We start from the raw sequence: 22,492 nt of genomic DNA, 5'->3' as shown, positions 1-22,492 counted from the left end.
ATCAACATAAATCTCAGCTGCTTAGAACAAGATCACATGAGAAAGCAGGCCAGGAGTTTCAGATTAAAAAAAAAAAAAAAGAATAACAAAGTAATATTAGCCAATTTATAAATACTGGGTGGCTAGTTACATAATGAATGAAATAAAAATCACTAGAGTGGCCCTTTAAATAACAGTTGGGCAAATGAGCATAGTTATTGCTCCAAAGCCCCAATCAACATGTTTATTCCAATGGGGAGAACATGTAAAAATCCAATATGTCCAATCCTTCTTTCAGGAGAGTAAGGGTCAATTTACCCCAAACAATACCTTGTTAGAACGAGCGAATGATGTCAGAGTTCACTTGGGCAGCCTGTTTATACATGCAGATACATCGTTGGCTCGTTCAAACAAGAAATCGTTTAGTCGTTCACATTCACTGTAATGAAGCGTTGAACGTTCACCTTGCGCTCTGAGCAGGGATGCAGAAGACAAGTGGGGCTGCTTGTCTTCTGCATCCAGCTGTTCTCTGCTTGGAGTGCCCGGCTCATCGTGGTCTTTCAGCACGCTAAAAGATCAGCAACGGCTTAACGAAAACTGCACGATGTCAGTGCAGTTAGACATGATTATCACTCAAAAGACGGCTTTTAAGTGAATTTTGAGCGATAATCGTGGTGTCTAAATGGGCCTTTAGCAGACAAAGTAGATCTTAGGATTCCTCTGCTGATAAGACAAGCAATTCCACTAATACCCTATTGTGGAGTAACTCTAGATTTAAAGGGGTTGTCCCGAGAAAGCAAGTGGGGGTAAGCACTTCTGTATGGCCATATTAATGCACTTTGTAATGTACATCGTGCATTAAATATTGACCATACAGAAGTTATTCACTTACCTGCTCCGTTGCTGGCGTCCCCGTCTCCATGGTGCCGTCTAATTTCAGCGTCTAATCTCCCGATTAGATGCGCTTGCGCAGAAGGGTCTTCTCCCTTCTCTTGGGTCTCGGCACGAGCGGCGTTCTGGCTCCGCCCCCTTCTACGCGTCATCGCGTAGCTCCGCCCTGTCACGTGTGCCGATTCCAGCCAATCAGGAGGCTGGAATCGGCAATGGACCACACAGAGCCCACGGTGCACCATGGGAGAAGACCCGCGGTGCATCGTGGGTAAGGTAAGTAAGAAGTCGCCGCAGAGCGGGGATTCGGGTAAGTACTAAACTTTTTTTTTTTAACCCATCCCTTGTGTTTGTCTCGCGCCGAACGGGGGGCCTATTGAAAAAAAAAAAAAGCCGTTTTAGCGCGGGACAACCCCTTTAATGATTTGGTTCCCTGATCAGGTAATGCAGCTCCATTGGCTGTCTTGGGGGTGTCCTGATACGATAGATTCCATGTAAAAAAGCAAATAATTGTTTTTCATATATGTCTGGCACTTACTTGTAAACATTGCATGGAAATAAGGGCTGCATGATGCCAGCACCACTTTGTGGCCCTTAATTTCTTTGGTCCCCACATGCAGCACAATGTCACAGAGGAGCCCCCGTTGGCGCATTCGGTTCATACAAAGAAAGGCATCGTGATAGTGCCGCTTTGAATTGTGGGAGATGGTATGGCCCTCCCGGGTCAGAAGCTGCACCGCCCCTTCCATGGCTGGGGACTGGTCTCCTGATTTCTCCTTCACTGGCTTCACTCGTTGAAGCTGTACAATAGAAAAAATATATATACTTTTTTATATAAGGTTTATCAGCGTAACTTTGCATTAACGAGCTTAAGCAAATAAGCATGATAATAACATGGAGTCAAAGGCAATCTGATAGAAGGTGGCTACTGCTTCATTCTACTTACATACGGGGCATTATGTGGTAAAGCCTCCATGTATTTAACCTTAAGTAGTCCATACGGCTGCTATAGGGCCACTAGAGAGAGGCAGCCCACTCCAGGTTTACCTAACATTTTATTGGAACGGCCATAACCCATATTGGAATATCCACTTCACAAGCCCTACCAGGTTAGCAAACAGGCGCATGGGTAATATCAAGGCAAGAATGATAAAAACATGGCCGGTAGTGGGTACAAAGAATGCCACGTTTTCATATCACAGATGATTAGGGGTGTAGTGGTATTACATCTTTGCTACTGGGCTGCTCTTTGTCTATGTGTGTCCCTGGCAGCAAAGCAATGGCTTATATTAACGAAACAACATATATATCACACATTTTATATAATTAAATGGCAATGTCTGCGAGGGGGGGGGGGTTGCGACGACACAGCGACACACTCAGTGCATATAAAAGTTAGAATCACTTTATTTTCTTGAATATTCAGCAATAATAGAAAATCCAGTGGAAAACAATCACCACCGGCAGCACATACACTTTGTGCAATAAGCAAGACAAACGCTTGCCCAAGGCGCTAACTAAACAGCAGTACTCTCACTTACTACTAACATGTAGGAATGGTCAGCAAACAGCAGAAGTCCACCAAGTAGATGTGCTAACTCTAGGCTCTGACATCGACTGCCTGCACTTGCAGACTTTTATGTTCCAGTGATTAAGGTCGTATGCAGACTCTAGCCCTGGTAGCAGTGGTGTCCGCACATACCTGGCATTCTGTTTCTTCATCTATACCGCGTACGGTCCACACGGCTCGGACATGCACAGTACAGGGTTTTTTCTACTCCTGCTTTTCCAGCGGAATCCGCAGCCCAGCCGCAATGTCAATTGCGGACAGGCCACAGGTCAGACGGCTGCCATTGACTTCAATGGAAGTCGTCTGTGTGGGAACCGCACGAAAATGGAGCATGTTGTGAGGTTTCATCCGCGAGCGAAAACCGCAATTGGTTTCCGCTCGTGTGCATGAAGAATCACTTTACCATAGTATGCTTTGGGCGGTATTTGCTGCGGCATCCGGAGGCTGACGCATGCTCCAGAATCCGCAATTCAAATCCATTCATGTGCATTCGGCCCAACTCAGAGGATCCAGAAGAAAGTCCTGTACTGGAGGTTTATCTCACCCAGGCTAAGCATCTGGGTGAAATGTACACTCCCTCTAGTACTTTTCCTTGCACATGCCTACAGTATGAATATATATGTATGTGTACACACACACACACACACACACACACACACACACACTAAAAAATATATTTTTTAAAAATTAAGCACCTAGAAGGAGTTGTTGGAGTTGCTGTAAACTTTCTATGTGTGACCGTAACGCTGATATAAGTGATTAGGACATCAGAGAAAGAGGATAAATTATTGTGGAAAACTGAACACTTGAATGAAGGCTCTAGTACCCTGTTGTATCACGTCTAGCTTGGGTACAAGATGTGATACAGGTGGGCATGGAGGCTCAAGTAAACTGTTGTATCGCCTCTAGCTTGGATACAAGATGTTCTACGGGGAGGGGAGGGAGGGCATGGATTCTCTAGTACCCTGTTGTACTGCCTCTAGTTTGGATACAAGATGTGATACAGGTGGGCATGGAGTCTCTAGTACCCTGTTGTACCGCCTCTAGCTTGGATACAAGATGTTCTACGGGGAGGGGAGGGAGGGCATGGATTCTCTAGTACCCTGTTGTACTGCCTCTAGTTTGGATACAAGATGTGATACAGGTGGGCATGGAGTCTCTAGTACCCTGTTGTACCGCCTCTAGTTTGGATACAAGATGTGCTACGGATGAGCATGAAGGCTTTAGTACCCTGTTGTACTGCCTGTAGCTTGGATACTGCAATGACCGAGACACAAGGCCCAACGCTCAGGAGATGGAAGGGCGTAGAGATGGCACTTGTCACAGTGGCTCTACCAACTCCTCCCTGGAGGGACGCATGCAACCTTGGCCAACACTCTGCCAGGCCTCTTCCAGGCAACGCCGAGGCAGCGGTTACCTGAATAAACAGTGTGGAGGACCTGAAGAATTATGTCACGGGTGACGCCACCATTCCTTACTCCGCAGAATGTACACAGGTACTTCACAACCTCTGAGAACAGTCACTGACTGGAACTTTACTCGAAGAATAAGCAAATTCTCACACCAATGCAGGAAAGGCAAATTACGAAGGTCAGGGAGGAAAACACAGGATGAAACCGGGCCTACAGTCGTAGTTATCTGTACGAGTCTGCTCCTGGATACACACACACCGGAGGAGCACAACACACTCCACTGACACTCACTTTTAAGCAGGCTGCTGAACACTGCACAGTGGACTCCTTCTCTCTCTCCTAGGGTAGGGGTACTGGGGTTAAGTCATACGGGAACCTCTCTTCCTCTTCCATCCTTCACCACATGAGGGTTGTAGGTACCCCCATGTGGCCAGCACTCTCCCTCCACACTCAACTGTTGAAGCAATGGACCACCTTTTTTTTAACCTTTCACTCATATTTATATCTTACATACCCATGTGCCATGACAATTGGTTACAATTTCCAGACAGATCCCAAACATTCATAGACATTAACTTCTTACATGCTGCAGCTGTGCAATACACAATTTGCACAGAGCATCCACATGAAAGACATGACATGTATAACAATTATGGAGGGGCCAGATATAAAGGGTTCGGGCAAGATGTGATACAGGCGGGCATGGAGGCTCTAGTACCCTGATGGGCCACCTCTAGTTTGTATGGAAGATGTGATACGTACGGGCATGCACGTGCTTCAGATTCATACTGACGTATGTTGAATGTGGTTTCAAGTTATGATGGTCCCAGAAAGAGCACTGTATGTTAAAAATATTGTGCAGCGAGTCCACTGTAACCTGAGGGATCACCGTATCAGATAATGAGAAAGAAAATCCGATTTGAAGACTCATCCCTACCTGAACCCACACTATTTTATTCTGCATTAAATTAGTATTCCATAACTGCCAATTACTCCGGACTGACTCACAGCGGTTAGTTCATAGAAGTAGACTAGAATTTTGCTGGGTTCACATTGGCATTAAAGGCTCCATTGCAGATTCCTTAAAATACAGCATGTGGTGCTATTTTTTCCAGTGCAATGACAGACACCGTGACGACAGAACTCAATGGATCCTAATAGAAGGCAATAAGGTTCAGTGGACACAACTGGTGTCCATCATGTTACGGATCCATCCAGGGCCGCTTTCACCAAGTTGCATCTCCATCAGGCCCCCTTGTGGCGCCAGCCCCCTGGCAGTGGCACCATTCTCAATTGTATCTTTGGCTACAGGTGAAAAGCATTGAGAAATATATATTAAAAAAAATATATATATATAGGTTTATACTCACCTTCTGTGTGCCCCCGCCAGTCCAGTCCCCACAGTCTCTGCTCACTTCCAGGTTCAGCGGTCATGTGCCGGTTTAAGCTGGTAATTGACTGCAGTGTTCAAGGGCTTAGATGGGCATGTGTCCACTGGACTCAGAAGTGAGTGGAGGCTGTGGGGAAGCTATACAAAAGTTTGGGGATGGAGGGGGTGGATCAATGGTGGAAGCATGCTTCAATAGCTGTGCATTAGGCCCACTTCGGTATTTAAAATAACTTTGGATCCTGCACTCTGTCTTTCGACTGAAAAGCTGGCTTGCAGTTACAGGCATACCCAGAAGCCAAGATAAAGCATTGAATGTGGTTGGCCTATTCATTCTCCCCATCATTATGGGATTCAAAAGAACCACTTCGACAGCTTTAATCATGGATATATTGCTTGTCAACTAGCTGTCTTAGTAAAAGATATTAATAAGACAATTCAAAGACTTAAAGGAATATTCCAGGACTTGTACTACGGATGGCCTATCCTCTTGATCTGCAAGTGTCCATTGTTGGGATCCATGCTGATCAGCTGCTCCTCCCACTCGCTGTCAGGGCAGGATGTACACATCAGTGGTCAGAGCTGGAAGTATAACAGAAAGGCTTTGCTCCCACTGAAGTCAATGGGAGTGATGCCTTCTACACTTCTGGCTCTGACTGCAATGAAGAGCCGGAATTGTACTAGAAGGCATTGCTCCCATTAATTTCAACGGGAGCGAAGCCCGAGCACCAATGACGACGAGGATAGGTCATCAATAGTAAATGTCCGAGATACCCCTTTAAGGATAGGTAATCAATAGTAAATGTCTGAGATACCCCTTTAAGTGGCTCTTTCAATCCTACGTTACATAACAGCAACATAGGAATACAATATTACGTAATGCATAGTGGGAAGCATTATAGGGGCTCCCAAGCAATTCTCTCTCATATCCCCACAGGCTCAGTCATCTGTAGCAAACAGATACGGAGGAACCTACAGTTCATTACTCATAGAAGATAAATGCGGCTACAGAACCAATGACTAAATGCATTAGGTATAGATGTAAATAACGGAGTGAGAGAGAACACTGAAAAAACAATAAAATGAAACAGGAGGTGAATGTCACCCTGCAGCCCGCACTGATTCATCAGCGCTGTGGCATCCTGTTCTGCACACCTACATGCTGCTGATTAGGGCTGGTAAAAATAGCTACTCTTGAAGAAGCAATTTCTACACATTTGTATTCACACATGGAAGCCGTGACTAGCAGCCCCCTCCTCTAGAGACTCACGACAAGCACAAAGGGGCACAGCAGAACAGTTCAAGCGAACCTGCATTTTTGTAATCAGCTTGCAGCTTTATAAGGTGGTCATACATAGTGGATACCTTATGAGTACACGGCGTCAGTGACACATTAACCATTTCTGGACCAGTCATGCTTTTGGTGAAGATCTGCAACAGATTTCACCACTTCAATCTGAATTCAACTGAAAGGGTGAAATCAGCTGCGGATCTGCACCAGAATCTCAACAAAATCCACAAATCAGCAACATAAGAAAATAATAATAAAGGTCCATTTTTCAACTGGAGACTGAACATAGTTTATGGCTATGGGGTGCCATCTAGATTGGAGCCTTATGGAGCATTGGGTGACATCTGATAATATTTTCCTTCACTCTTATTATCAGCAGTAAGGAATTCTTATTGGCTTGGCACTTATACAGAAATGCTCATGGGATGTCAAGATGCGTTGATGAACAGGTGGTGTACAGTCAGGCACCACAGAACAGGATATAAAGCAGAGTCCATCAGATCCTCCACCTCTACAAGTGCCAATATTAGCAACTACACACATGACTACATCATGTTCTATTCCAGAAGTCAGCCTCTGAGCTGAGTTTGTCATTTGATACAACGAAAAGCAGTGGTTCCCAACTTTAAAAAAAAACACTGGGGAACCCTTGGAAAAAAAAATTCTTATTGTTGAGCTCTTACTAACTAATTCAGGCCGGGTCAAGATGTGGCAGAACATTTCCATTGTTCCAGCGGTGCTGAATTCACCATTACTCTCCGCTTCCTACTGCATGTCGCCAACACCAGGGACATATGGGCGCTGCAGCCACATACCAGCTCACTTTGGACTAGGATTAGCTGCAGTGGTCAGATATCCTCGTGTAGGGATGTTATCGCCGCTGCAGCAGAAAGTGGAAAGCAGCGGAGACCGGACAGCAGAGGAACTGAAGTGACCAGTGTGGTTTCTTTTATGTTTTTATAGCACTCCGACCAGCTTTCAAAAAGTTTGAAAGACAGATTCAGCGGCGTAGCTAAAAGGCTCATGGACCCGGGTGCAAAAGTTTATCTTGGCCCCCCCCCCCCCACACACACACACACACCCAATTCCTCTCAACCCCACAGATTCAACTCCAAAGAAATAATTTATTAAAATGTAAAAATTTAAAGAAATGGGTCGATAGACTATCTACAAGATGCACGTTCCAAGAAAAAACATGGTTGTTTCAACGGTGAGAGGACTATTCTCTCAGAATACCAGATCATTATTTCTAGAGGTACTACTTCGCTGTCCTACCACACTCTGCAAGTTCAGCCAATTTTAATTAATTATGCATGGGGACTTAAAGGGAAAAAAAAAGCCCCTTGCTATACTGACCTGGACCATTATATTATAGTCTATGTCTTACATTTTAATAGCCAGCAATGGACAAATAATGTAAATATGGATACTCTCAAAACACTTCGGAAACGTGAGATTTTGTGGGGTGAATTGGCAATAAGAACTTTATAAACTCTATAAACACCAATACAAAGACCTCAAAAAGTTAGGAGCAAGTACCATATTTGCTAAGGCCACTCTCACACATGTGCCTTTTACCACGGCGTTTTGAACGCCACAGTATTGCAGTATAAAGCTCCCATTGATTTCATTTTGGCCATTATATTTGGCCAACTAATTGTCACCACTAAGTAATCAAAACTGAATTTCTTTCACTTAGTGACAAAGTAATAGCTTTAACCCTTTCTAATCCACTGTCTGACGTCTGAAGACATTTTGATTGAAGGCTGTACAGCTTCAATATCGGAAAAGACATCCAGCAGGTTATTCTTACTGTATATTACTGGCGGCTCTGTTATCAGGGGGCCTCTCCAGCATGTCCCATACCGCAGTACTGGCTCTAGCTAGCAGATGACTCCATTGTATAATGGCAGAAAGAGAAAGCCCCCTAGAAAACCCTGAATCCAAAATTGGATTGCAAAGGGTTAAACCCCGAGTAGAAAAATTCTCATCATCATCTTGCAGAGCATCTATTTTATCAGAGAGGGAGAGAACTTCTCTGGTAATGACCCACCACTCTCCAGATCGGTTTTGTAAGGACAAAGACACATTAAAGTAGCTCCGCAATATGAGGAACCTGCATACAGCAGCCCGTATCCCTCTTTCCTGGAGGCCAAGGAGTATGTAGGGATTGGATGCCAGGTAGCGATTAACTGCAATAAAACCATTTTTTTTAAAAGGTTTGACTGGAGGTACACCCTACCACCCAACTAGTGGCTCAACTCTGGCATTCCTAGTTTTTTCCCAAAATATTTGACACCAATAACTAGCTCAGTCTCTGGCAACGAACTAGTGTTGGGACATTTGACTACAGTCTGTTTAATGCCTCAACTTTTAATATCAACATACAACTTCAGGAAGACCAGACAATTAGAATCACCCGTCAGCATACAAAAGCCAAAACCTGAGCCAAAACCTTGGCCACTTCCTATGGGGCTCGATGCATCCGAATTGAATCTCATATAAGTAAGCATCTACTTAACAGAAGTAACAGTTCTACTTACAATGTAAGGTCCACAAAATGCAGCTTCCTTTACTGTCCCAACCATCATTCATCGGAGTTCAATGGTTTTTAGGTAGAATCTGTCTGAATTTATTCCCTGCTTTGTTATATGAAGTCCGGGCCATCTGCCACCCACTTCCTGCGCTCATGGATAAACGGGGGATTGTTTTCCTGTCCTGGAACACAGCGCGGCTATGCATGCTTTTTATAAATGAACGTAAGCGACTGGCCTTTTACTACTGTACATTAGCATTTTATTCATGCAGTGTGTAGCATATGAAATGTCAGCGTTCGCTTGGACCGTTAACTGTTTGTATGGTGAAGGTACAAAAATTAGAAAAGTTTGTATTTTTAATTTTTTCCGCCAACCAACATTGATGACATGTCACACCTGATCAGAGGCAGTCCAAGCTCGTATACCTCCATTACCTTCTTTTCTCGGCATCGTTTCCAACTAGTACAATGTAGCAATTGCAACATAGACTTGGAAGAATTGTGTTGTAATGCCAGACACAAGTGACCAATCTTAAGTGCTGCTGTATGAGAGAGAAGCCAAAGGAGCCACTGGGCACCAAACAACATTTATTTGTCTTATTTATATAGCACCAACATATTCCACAGCGTTGTACACAGATTGTCAATCACATCATTTCCTGTTCCCACTGGGGAAAACATACAAACTGATCTTGGTTGGATTCAAGCCCAATATAAGGCAACAGTACTAACCACTGTTAGAAAAATATTTTAAAGGGGTCATCTCAGCACAAACATAGTTGGGAGGTCATGAAGATGTACTAGCAATCAGTGGGGGTCTCGCTGCTATAACTCTTGCCTATAGCTTAAGCCTAATTGTCATATCATTTTGTCTTTCGATGCATGGATCAAAGGCCATTGCATTCACATTCACAATAAAGGTTCCCTTCGGAGCCTCCAAAAATACCAAATAAAGTAGTACAGCATGCTGTGCTATTTCACCCGAGAAAATGCCAGAGGGCATAACAGAAACCTGATGGACCCCATTACAGTGATTGACAGATCCATTCCATTTTTCGTTTTCTATGACAGAACCGTGAGACTCCCCTAAAGGGTGTACTGGGCTTCACAATGGAGCCCCAAGATGGCTGCTCTAAACTGAACTGAGCATGATCCCTGGGAACATTCTAGTGAGAGGATGTCAGCACTATAAAAGGACAATTTCCTGATGCATCACAGGAGAAGTGTAGGGACTGTTACAGGGAGCAGCATCAGCTAAAGGTGTAATGATCTGCAGAGGAGCCATTACTGAAGGAGGCAATGAGAAATGGGACTCCTGATTGAGAGAATGTGCTTGGAAAGCTGCAGGCACTGAGCTGAGGATCTGAAAGCTTTCTGCTGCACACAAACTAGGGGAAGAGATTGGAATTGGGCTGCCGCACCACAAATCCAGACCTAGGAAGACATCAAGGAGTTCGCCAGTACCAAGTCGTTAGTGAGGCTGGCCTCAGTGAAACCAATTCCAGTGTGCATACCGTAAAGAAAACAAATAGTCAGCAGGCCTGCTTTAATCAGCGACAGGGGAACTTAGTGAGCAGTGGACAACTGTTACTTGAATGGTTGTCACCTATTCTGGGCTCGAGCATTCAGGAGTGGACTGAGGAAAAGACCGCGAAAAGTGGAGTGTTATTCCCTTAAATACATAATACTGTGTATTATGTTACATTGGTTGTCTTTTTGTTCAACAGAATTGCTTCATCTACAGTCTAATTGATATTGTTGTGTCTCTTTACATTATATTGTGCATAGAGCATCATTGATCCTTGATGTAGCGGTTTCAGGCACTGGGTTGGAGCCTCAGGTGTAGTAGCTGCAAGTCTGGAGAGAGCAGTCAGAGATGAGCCAGGAGTCAGCAACGGGAGGTCTAGTTTGTAGTACAAATGGAGGAGGCGGTTCGAGTTATCAGGACGGAAGCCAGAGGTTGATATCAGAAGGTCTGAGTGACACGGTACAAATGGAGAAGGCAGGTAGAGTTGTCAGAAGGGAAGCCAGGGGTCGATATCGGAAGGTCTCAGTTAATAGCAGAAGAGCAGGCGGAAGTGGAGCTTGATCAATGGCTAGTGGAGCACAATAATCACGCACTGGTGCAGTAGCAGGGTCAGACTTTTATAATGAGCCTAATCAGGAACAGAGGCGAGGTCAGGACCAAGAGGCAAAAACTAGATAACTGGGATCAGGGAACAAGGCTGAGAGTCACGCAGAGGAACTGTCCACAAGCTGGATGGCTCAGTAGTGAGAGCTACAGGTAAAAGTTAAGTTCCTTGCTTTTACCCATTTCTCATTTTCTTTGTTTGTAAGAAAAAAAAAAGCATATTTATGTAACTGTGTGCTGCAATGTATCCTGAATCTTCATCACGACACCGCCTACGCACAACAGAAGAATGAAGAGCATAACGCTAATGTGAACCCAGCCTAAATAGGCCTTTAAATACACTGAATAAGGCCCAATAGTTAGAAGGTTCATTTCTTATACAAGGTTCTTAATCAAAACTTGATCATTTATGGCCACATAGTTACAGTGAGCAACACCTTTAGGAGAACAGTACAAGCATTTCCCCACTGCCTTGCACTGTAAACTAGATAGCTTGCTTTACTCATCAGATAAATCAGGCTATAATAATACGTGCACCCAGAGGAGAGAAACAGAGGGGATTCCCTATTAACAGGGAACATATTCATTGGCAAGCTCACACAGAAAAGGATCTTCTTGCTGTGTGAGTATCTGGGAGCTCAGATGCTTGGAGTTTCTCCTTATTAGCAGCAGATAATTAGGCGAAACAGAAGAAAAACATGGAGCTTTTCAGAATGTTGGAAATATTTTGCAATACGATTCCATAATTAGAAAGTGAATAAAATTTTCGCAGGCGATAAAGGGGGATACATCAGTAAATCGTTCACGACACAAAAAGTTAATCTATATCACGCATGCTGATGCCAAATCCTAACATCATCTGCTGCAACACTTTTCACTAAAACCCCTTCCTGTCTGTCAATCATTTCTTGTACCAGTGACCACACTGTCTGTCTATGTAATAGACACATTATCTGTGGTCAATGACTGTTATTCTGGGCATCCCAGTAGACTCGAACATGAAATAGACTCTAGCGAGTTAGTAGTCGATCAATCCATAAGTACTAAAACATATTATGGCATAGAGCGCAAGATTTATACTATGTTACACATATTTTAGTGATGTCATGTTGGCATTTTGTTTTTTGAGGTCTTCCAGACTATAATATTTAATGATGACCAAAGATCTACAATGGCACCAATCATGTTCGACCAAGGAATTATCAACATGTCCCTCTACAGTTACATATGTGATCAGTATTGATACTGTGGAAAGGAGATAAATCTATGAGCGTTACTACGTAGGCAGAATGAATCATAGGTTATTGGACAACTGTCATCCTCCGCAATGCTTGGCACTTAACAAGCCCTGATTACCAGGAGCAAGAAGAGAAGTCCAGCAGCTGCTCACATAGCACTAGAAATATGGGTGACACGCTTGCCCCTCAAGCTAAATAACATTGCTACATTTGAAATTACATTCAGTAATTCTATATGCTCCAGATATTTTCAAGGCTACATCTTCGAATATTAAAAAAAAAAGCCTACAGGCTTTTTCTTGCACCACACTTTGACCCCTTTCCGTGATCTTTGGGGGATGACTTTGGCGTCATTAGATTTGTGACATCCTCACCACCGCCGTAAAATCATAATATTTGAGTTTGGTACATTGTGTGATCTGTCAGGCCAGGTTAAAGTTCCTATGTTTGGTCTAGCGGCGCTGTTGTGCTTCAGCCAACAGCGCCGCTAGGGAGAGTCAGGGCTCCTTTAGATTGGCGAGCGCGATGCCGGATATCGCCATTGCAATCCATCTGGAAACCCCTGAATGCAAGGCGTTTTCACATGGAAACAGCCTTGCATCCCCGCGGAGCTGAAGGAATCACCCAGCACGGCTGTCACAGCAACGGTAGGGGATCACAATGTTCTCCCATTGTTTTCAATGGGCGATATCGCAAAAAGAAAGCAAGGAAGCATCGCAAATGTGAACAGACCCAATCTAGTTGCAAAAAAATCCCTGTAATAGTTTAGCCTAATGTTATCTAAAATACTTGCACTGTTATGCCTCATGCACATGCCCGGGTTCTTTATGGCAGCAATCAGTAACAGGCTAGAATCACACTAGCTCTTTCTGTGTAAACCTTCAGTCAAAGCCAGAAGTAGATTAAAAAACGAAGGGTTTAGGCTGGGCTCACACGAATAGGTCGGATTCCGCGAGTGGATACCCGCAGCCTAAGACCAGCGAATAGTCGTGTATGTGTGCAGTTTTTCGCGCGGATGTACATTTAAGGACAGTGTATCATCCATGCAGAAGAACAAACGCAAGCAGGGAATGATATCAGAAAGTTGCCCAGCCCCCTGGAAACGCGCTTTTATCTCTCAGGCGATATTTTCTAGTACTGTCGTGGTGCGATGTTTTGAGAATCTTGAGGTTGGGATGCTGCTCTCTAAGCTTGGCTGGTTTATACTACTTATTTTGGAAGTAGTATAAACCACTTTAAAGAAAAAACACTAATGATTGAGGAGGAAGAGGCCAGAAAAATAAGCGGAGGTTGCAGACAGCAGGCTGGATGATATGTGGCTCTGCAGACTTTGTCCTGCATTGTCTGCCCACAAATTACTGCTTTCTTTATACCCTTTGTTATCTGGTCTACTAGCAACTGGCGAGCAAATCCGCGCTAATACACAATGCAATTGCATACGCACTGCAGATTGAACGCATTCACAGAGATCAATGGAGCTCATATGAACCGAATCTGTGGTAAAATAGAGCATGCTGCAATTTTTCTTCCGCTCGCAGAATGCGTAATTCCTACCTGCAAGTGTGAGCAAACTGGCGAAAGTCAATACCTGCGTATTGTACGCTTGGACAGCAATTGAGAAATCTGAAATTCAAATCTGTTCGTGTGAACTTGAGTTTTTTAATGCTGCGGTTTTTTTCTACGCGAATGTCAATGAGACTTTCTAATATTAAAAACACATAGTAAGTTTGTGCTTTGCGATTTTTGTGCGATGCGTTTTTAACATTAGAAAGTTCCATTGACAATCGCGTTAAAAAAAAAAAATACAGCATTAACGCAGCGTTAGAAAAACACAAGTGGGTAGGAGCCCTTACACACAGACTATTTCTTGCAGAAATTTCTGCAACTGTGCCATTTAAACGAGGTTTGCAGAAACTGATGAACCTGCTGCAATCCCAGATGCAGGCAACTGATTTGCTGCATGTAAATATACCCTTAAAGATGGTACTTCTCTCTATTGTAATGTGGCTCAAAAATGGCATTAAATGCTGATAAAAAAAAAACTGCAAAGCGCAATTCCAGCCATACAGCGGCTACAGACTGCTCGGACTCCATACTATACCTCCAATATGGTACCACCTACTGATGCATAGAATAGACCTGCAGTGACTCCATGGTTTGCCATATGTAGTTTGTGTGTGTGGAATCCTAGGGAGTCATTACTTTCGTAGCATATGTAAGGCAATTTGGGATTGTACTGGTGAGTGTAAGACCAAGTTGGGTTATTAGTCAGCCCAAACAACCACCAATACAACTGGAAATAAATCAATCAATTTGTATTTAATGTCATTCTATATAAATGCTTTTGTACCTATATACATATGCACCAATCTGACAGTTTGTGGACTGATAAGGACCATGCTCCTTTTGTTACAAAAGTTGAAGTAACTTCTCTCAGTATAGAGTGAAGTAGAGAACTGCCTCTTTTATCATCATATAGAATATAGCCACGTGTATGGTGCACCTAGCAATTTATATGTGCTACGGACTGAATTTTTGCCACCTACCGCAAAGTCCAGAACTGCCGTTGGCTCATATCCAGCCCACCTGCCCTTTAGTAGTATAGTGCAGGGGTTGACAAATTACTGTAGACCACTGTATACATCAATAAGGGGTATCCAAGCAATAACTTCTTTCTCAATACCTAACATTCAGATTTTATTAAATGACATTGTAGAAGGATTGTACGATAAAATATCAATATTTGCAGATTATGCAAAGCTATGTAAGGTCGGGTTCATATCTACACTGGAACCTAGCACAGCATGCAGCCCTTTTTCTTCTGGTAAAATGCTGGGCAGCTGAGCGAAAACCGAATGGAACCCATTATAGTCAATGGGGTCCATTCAGCGCTGTTCGGTTCCATCATAAGACTGACCCATTTGACCAGGAGATTCCCCTTCTTGCTCTACGAACTGAGTCCCCACCACAGATATGAAAGCAGTCTAAAATAACACAACAGAGAAAAGTAAACCAAATGGATCTGGGTAAATTGGGGTATTGGGCAGGAAACTGAAAAATGAGATTTAAGGGCTCATGCCCACGAATATATCGGTAGAATGTTGTGGATCTCTCGCAGCATTTTACTGATTTTGTAAACAACGGTCTGGCAGACACCGCGTATGGCTGCAAGTACACTGCGCATGCCATCGTATCACATGCACACAGACATGCGCAGTGCAACTCTTTTTCTTTTTGTTAAATTCCCCGTTCTGTTTCAGAGTTGGGTTGCGTATGAAAATGCGGCCCATATGCAATGTGTTGCGTATGGACACCGTTTCACATGCTGCCTACACCAATGTATATGGCTCACGCTGCGTGGTATGCAGAAACATAGAGTATGCTGCGATCTATGTCTTGTGTGTATTGATACACAGGGTCTACACACACATTGACTTTCATTGACTCCATTCACTGTGTATCACGTGGCCATGCAGCGCACGCTTAATATGTGGTAAAAACATGGTCATGGACATGAGCTGTTACTCTTATGAATCTGAGGTTATGCACATGAGGAGAGAAAATACATGTCATCATTACATACTAAATGGGAAACATCCAGGCAAAACTGACATGGAAAAGGACTTGGGGATTTTAATTAACTGTAAATTCAACAGGAGCAACCAGTGTCAGGCAGCTGCTGCCAAGGCAAATAGGATCCTGGGGTGCATCAAAAGAGGTCTAGAGGCACATGACGAGAACACCATTCTTCCTCTTTACAAGTCACTGGTCAGACCACACATATAATATTATGGACTATTTGGGGCACCGGTACTCAAGAAGGACATATCAGAGCTTGAGCGGGTACAAAGATGGACAACTAAGTCAATAAATGGAATTAGCAAACTACAATACCCAGAGAGGTGATCAAAATTTGGATTATTTAGTTCAGAAACAAAACAGCTGAGGTGCGACCTAATAACTATGTATAAATATATCATGGAACATTACAGAGATCTCTCCTATCATTATTTATACCCAGTACTGTGACTGTAACAAGGAGCGCCTTCTACATCTAGAGGAAAGAAGGTTTCTTCATCGCCATAAAAGGGGGTTCTTTACTGTAAGAGCAGTGAGTCTATGGAACTCTCTGCCTGAGGATGCGGTGATGGCAAACAAAAAAAAAAAAGAGTTCAAGAGCGGCCTGGACACCTTTCTTGAGTGCAACAATATTACCTGTTCTAATCACTGCTTACTTCAGTAGGGTCGGTGATCCAGGTAGTTATTCTGACTGCCAGCTTTGGAGTCAGGAAGAAATTTTGTCCTCTAAAATGAGGAAACTTGGCTTCTACTTCTTCGGAAGGTGGTGTGGCGGGGGGTTGCCTTCAACATTACAGGATAATAGGTTGAACTGGATGGACATATGTCTTGTTTCAGCCTTACGCACTATGTTACTATATCAGCATCAAGAGTAACGACCGTACCATTTGTACGATCCATGATTGGACAACAATGTTACAACACCGAAGTCAATCATTCAGGTTACATGACAGTAACGTTGCTCGGCTACAAAATGTCTTTCGACATCCTTCTCATGAGCTTGGCACAGCCTTTGTGCAAAAAGCGCAGCCTATTCACCAACATTGTGTGTAGCTCGACAAAGTATTGTTGGGCTTAAAAAGGCCGCAATGCAGAGCTATGGACAAGTTACATTTAACAGAAAATTGCCTTGAGGCCTGGGCCTTACAGGGTCAAACACTGAGTTGCAAAAGTATTATATCATGTACCACTTGGGCCCCAGAACCTTTTGTACAACTAGAAGAAAAAACACCACCATTCAACACACTGGCATATAAACCTACCGCACTGCCATGCAGTGACCTCCCACTATAGCCTCTATTATCTACACTTCAGCCTGAAAGACAATTGTCCTCCCTGGCACTCCTGCCAGCCTGAAGTCAATAGAACATCATGTCATTACACCCTTCCCTGGGCAGCATTACACCAGGTCCCTGTAACAAGCGGGCATGTCTATATAACCTCTGATGAAAGAGATACAATTGTGCTTATAGAAAAAGTCATTTCAAAACATAACATAATCCTGTGGCGCATAATGATAGTATGTTACAAAACAGTAAGGAAATGCATCAATACTAGCTTGTGTATGCAAAGAGAAACTACAATGTAGCGATCAATCAATCCCATTCTGTATGGTCTACTCCATTGCAGTCCTTGTCTTGGCTGTCACTGCAGCACTTCTAAAGAGCTGCAGTCCTATTACCAGTGAAATGGGCCCTTGTACACAATCATACCTTGTGCAAATACACTGACTCCTCTTGTAACATGTCTATTCAGCACTGCATGGATAGTTCCTTATTGTAGCCTGTCCATGTACGCCTAACAGAGGTAAAAGCCAAATATCATTACATGCAATCAATGCAAATAAAAGCAAATATGAACTATTGTGTCATTTCGTCTTTAAGATTCCTATGTGGGCACCAATACAAGGCATAGTCATTAAGTTGTAACATACAGATGGCACATAGGAACTCTCCTGGCATTGTCCATAGGGAAAATACAGGAAACAAACATTATTAGCGTGCCCTCCCCCGCTGCCACCAGCGATGGATGTGGCTCATACTCACAGACATATGGCTGTAGGTGCAGATCTTATGCTGGGAAGATGCCTGGATGCCCTGCACTCATGCTGGCCAGCTCATTAGACTCAGCAACAGAGGGGGAGCAGATAATGCCTCTGTGAACAGACCAGGCTGCTTAACTTTGGATGCCAGGGCCGGGAGCAAACCAGTTCTTTGTCATTATCCTGGAAAAAAAACACCTCTCCAGAATACTAAATTGTCATGGGCTGAAACTGACGCAAATCTGAACCAACCAGGTGCTTGGATGCTCTTAAGGACGCTCCTCCCTAACATCTACTGCAACCGGTTTAGAAACAACAGGATGGGGATTCCGGGTATTGTACATGTTATAGACTCCAAATGTCACCGAAACATCTCATTTATCAAATCAGAAGAGGGGATGGAAATGAAGCAGCCAATAGCAACACAAGCCCTGAAATTAGAGCCACCTTAAATATCAGAGCTGCTGCATGCTGTACTTTTGGATTTTCTAGTGCTACCTTAAATATTAGTTCTGCTACTGAGTGTTGTGCTTTTAGATTTGGCAGTGCTACCTTAATATCTGTGCAGCTACTGTATGTTCTGTATAGATGTGATTCTTTTACCTATTATATAAATGTAGATACATTATGTTCTAATTTATATGTAGCAGTGCTACCTTAAAAAAAAATGTTTGAAGCTTCTGTTTGTATAGATGTGACAGTTCTCGCTTTACATATCGGGGTGGCTGCTGTTTGTAGTGCCAGGTACAGAGTTTACTTAAATATTTGTGCAGATGTTGCACTTATAGATCATCTTAACTAATGCATATAATGTCCTTAGATTGGATAGCGATGCCAATGAATGCATTACCACCTTAAAAAAACATTGCAGCTTACTGGATGTTGTGCTTTTGGATGCCACCATAAGGGCTCATTCACACGGGCTTATTTTCTGTTCGCATTACATTCACATTTTTTTATGGATGTAATATGTACACTATATATCCCATTGATTTGCATTGAGGTAGTTAAATGACTGCATTTTAAGCACGCAAAAAAAATAATAATAAAAAAATGATACATGTCCTATTTCGGTTATGGATTATGGACCAAAATTGGCAAATAAAGTCTATGGAGTTAGGTAAAAGCAAAGCAAATACACAAACATGCCAGGAGAGAGTGGGTGAAAAATTACATCAATTGGGTCTTTTTGTGTTTGCATGTATAAAAAAAACACAGCGACTACGAATGCAAAACATGCATAAAAAATGCATAGGCACCAAAACCGCACTAAAGACGTACATACACGTGCGGTACAAGTAACATGATTTTCACATACTGAAAATGCATACACCCATGTGCATGAGCCCTACAGCCTCATTCACACAAGCTTATGCGTATTTACGGCTTGTGTATATGCATCTTTGGTGCGTATTTGAAACATATCCATTTTTTTTGGGGGGGGGGCGCATGCTGCATCTGTATTCACTGCATCTTTTACGTGCACAATTTGAAAAAAAGCAAGCAGGCCCATTCTCTCTGCTGCAGCCGCACTTTTGCAGAAACTGACCTCTACAAACGTTCCCCCCCCCCCCCCCCGTTTCTCCTAGCAACCTTTGTATTAAAAAAAATTAAAATGCTGAAAAATACACATGTAACATGCATATTCACAGCATTTTTGAACACTTATAGACTTGGGCATCATTTATAGTGCATAATTCACATCAAAATAGGACATGCTGCTTTTTTTTCATGCGAGTAAGGCCGCTTTCACACAGGCGACAAAATCGCAGGCATGTTAAGCCCATGTTTTTCAAAGGGTTCCTTCACATTAGCGATTTTTTGTAGGTTGCTACATTGCGAGAAAAAATAATATCGCTGCATGCTGAATGTTGCCACGGTTTGCAATGTACTGTAGCCCATGTTTCCCTATGGAGCCTTCCTTTGTGTTGCATCGCATCACACGAAAATGTGGTTTTCCATTTCCCCTAAAATAACCCTAGCCGCATAAAAAAACATAAATAAAAAAATAAAAAACACAATACATCACTTAAGAGGCTCTCTCCGCTCCACCGCATTTCTCCTCTTCAGAGGTATTGTTCCATCTCCCTTCTCTGCAGCTTCGGCACACTTGCTTGTAGTTTTCACCCAGCACTTCCTGGTCCATGGGCTCAAAAACTCTGCCTCTAGGAAGCACTGGCTCTGATTGGTTCTCAAGCGCCGTGGCTCAGCCAATCAGAGCCAGCACTCAAGGAACCAATCAGAGCCATCGCATTGAATTGCTGTGATTCGTTCATCGAGCGGCAGTGATTGGTTCTCGAGCACCGTGAGCCAGTGCTTCCTGGAGGTGATGTTTTTGAACCTCTGACCAGGAAGCGTTGGCTGAAAACTACCATTGTTCCAGAGCTGCGGAGAAGAAGTCCAGTGGAGCGGACAGCGTCTGATAGGTGATGTATTTGTTTTTTTTTTGTTTTTTTTAAAGGGCAGTTAGAGCTTATTTTCAGGGTAGGGCTTATATTTCAAGCCCTCCAAAAGTCCCAGCAAGAGTGCTACAAGGTTGTGTGACTTTGCAGCGACATAAAAATTGCGATATCGCCGCAAAAAAATGCACACAACATAGATACGATATCGCTGCCGTTTTCTCGCAGCGATATTACTGTCGCCCGTGTGAAAGAGGCATAAAAAGCGCATGTCAGAATACAGCAGCAACCAATTGTGTCCTATACTGTTCATATCACATAATATGGACTGCAAATGTGTTAGTATCAATGAGCCCTAAAATGGGTTGTTAAGTTTCAGCTAAAAAGTGGGCAGTGGTGGGAAATTGCATAAAACAAGCACTGCTTGCATATTTGATCCAGTTCTCCCTATCAACCTTTATCTATCCGTCTGTAGCCAATCACTGGCCTCAGCATTCGTGTGTGAACAAATGACACATGACCACCGTGGCTATTGATTGGCAGCAGCTATAATCGCTATGATAAAGCATTGCAGGACTTCTGTCCTGCAATGCCTTATCACTGGTAATGGTAATCACAGGCAACAGCAATCCAAATGAATAAAGAAGATCCGCAGCAGACCAGAGGATGAAGTAAAACAAAGTTCTTTTATTCCAAATCCATAAAACGGTACAAGCAGCGACGTTTCGACCGTCTCCGGTCTTTATCAGGCAACAGCAATCCGGGACGCCAGCATCTTGCATACTGTTGCCATGGCAACCCATCAGCCCTCCATGATTATATCGCGGGGGTCCAATGATGTCACAGAGGGAGCATGCTCCCTCTGTGAACCCTTTACATGCCGTGATCTATAAAGATTGCGGCATGTAGGGGGTGAAAAGCTTCTGATCCCATGCCGTCCACATGATGTAAGTTTATGTCTCTGACGTTATGGAGCCCTGAGGCGGTGGTCCATACGGAGGTGACAGGCGGATGCCGAGACACAGTGGACAGACGGAGGGTGGCGAAGCACATGCGCGGCTTGCTGCTACTGTGGAAAGAATAGGGAGTGGTGAGCAGGGGAACGGGTGTCAGGGAGGACAGAGGCGGCAATCGCGCGTGGCACGGACCTGAAACCTGGAATCGCTGCAGCGCCTGTGTGTGTATTGATTAGTGCCTGAGCTGCAGCCTCAGCCTGAGGTTTACTTTTCTTCGGAGCCTTACATTATTAGATGTTAATGCTGGCCTAAAAAAAAAACGGCAACATTAACATCTAATAATGTACGCCTACGAAGACAATAGAGATGAGCGAGCATGCTCGGTAAGGGCAGTTACTTGAGAAAACACCGCTATTTTCGAGTAACTGCATGCTCGTCGGAGAAAATTCAGGGGAGAAGCGGGGAGGAGAGTGAGAGAGATCTCTCGCTCTCCCCCTCTCTTTCTCCCCCTGCTCCCCTCCGCAACCCCATGCTCATCCCCCGAATTTTTTCAGCCGAGTATACAGTTACTCGAAAATAGCAGTGCTCTCTCAGGTAACTGCCCTTACCGAGCACGTTTGCTCATCTCTAGAAGACAAGTCACCCTCAGGCTAAGGCTGCAGCCCAGGCACTAATCAACACACTCTGCAGTTAGGACCTTCCGGTCTTGAGCCAATCGGGAGCTAGAGGTGTGACAGGGGCATTCCTCCTGTCAAACCCCTAGCTTTCGGTGGTGTCAAGATACAATAATACCTAATAAAGCAACTTATACTCCCCCCTCCCGGCTTCACACATGACCCCCACAGCTCTAGGTGAACCCCATGATGCAATGCTTACAAGCTGCAGCAGCCCATTTATGGGATGTCACAGGCTCCTGCACTTGAACACTGAGTTTCTGTGATTGGCTGCAGCAGCCTCTGACTGCAACCAATCACACTGTACACTGGCTGACTGCAGCTTGCAAACACAGACCGGACACAGAGGATGAAGCTGCAGCATGAGACATGTGGGGAGCCGGGAGATTGGAGTATAAGCTGTTTTATTGT

General features: G+C 43.8%; 1 protein-coding gene across 3 annotated transcripts in view; it reads right to left on the bottom strand.

Moving 5' to 3' along the window:
- KLHL17 (kelch like family member 17) overlaps positions 1-22,492 on the bottom strand; it is a 54,411-nt gene that overhangs the window by 26,816 nt on the left and 5,103 nt on the right. The window contains exons 1-3 of one of the 3 annotated variants that reach the window (XM_066606889.1): positions 18,057-18,191; positions 17,724-17,808; positions 1,406-1,667 (exon numbers count right to left, since the gene is read on the bottom strand). In XM_066606889.1, the coding sequence (XP_066462986.1) occupies positions 1,406-1,667; positions 17,724-17,756 (295 nt within the window). In that variant the 5' untranslated portion in view covers positions 17,757-17,808; positions 18,057-18,191. Of the gene's footprint in view, positions 1-1,405; positions 1,668-17,723; positions 17,809-18,056; positions 18,192-22,492 lie in introns of those variants that run through there. The other 2 variants (XM_066606890.1, XM_066606888.1) reach the window with 2 other exon arrangements.

Source organism: Eleutherodactylus coqui, chromosome 6, assembly GCF_035609145.1.
Source record: "Eleutherodactylus coqui strain aEleCoq1 chromosome 6, aEleCoq1.hap1, whole genome shotgun sequence".
NCBI classification, from domain to species: domain Eukaryota; kingdom Metazoa; phylum Chordata; class Amphibia; order Anura; family Eleutherodactylidae; genus Eleutherodactylus; species Eleutherodactylus coqui.
Note: the sequence above shows the minus strand (reverse complement) of the source record. Positions and strands in the feature narration are given on the sequence as shown.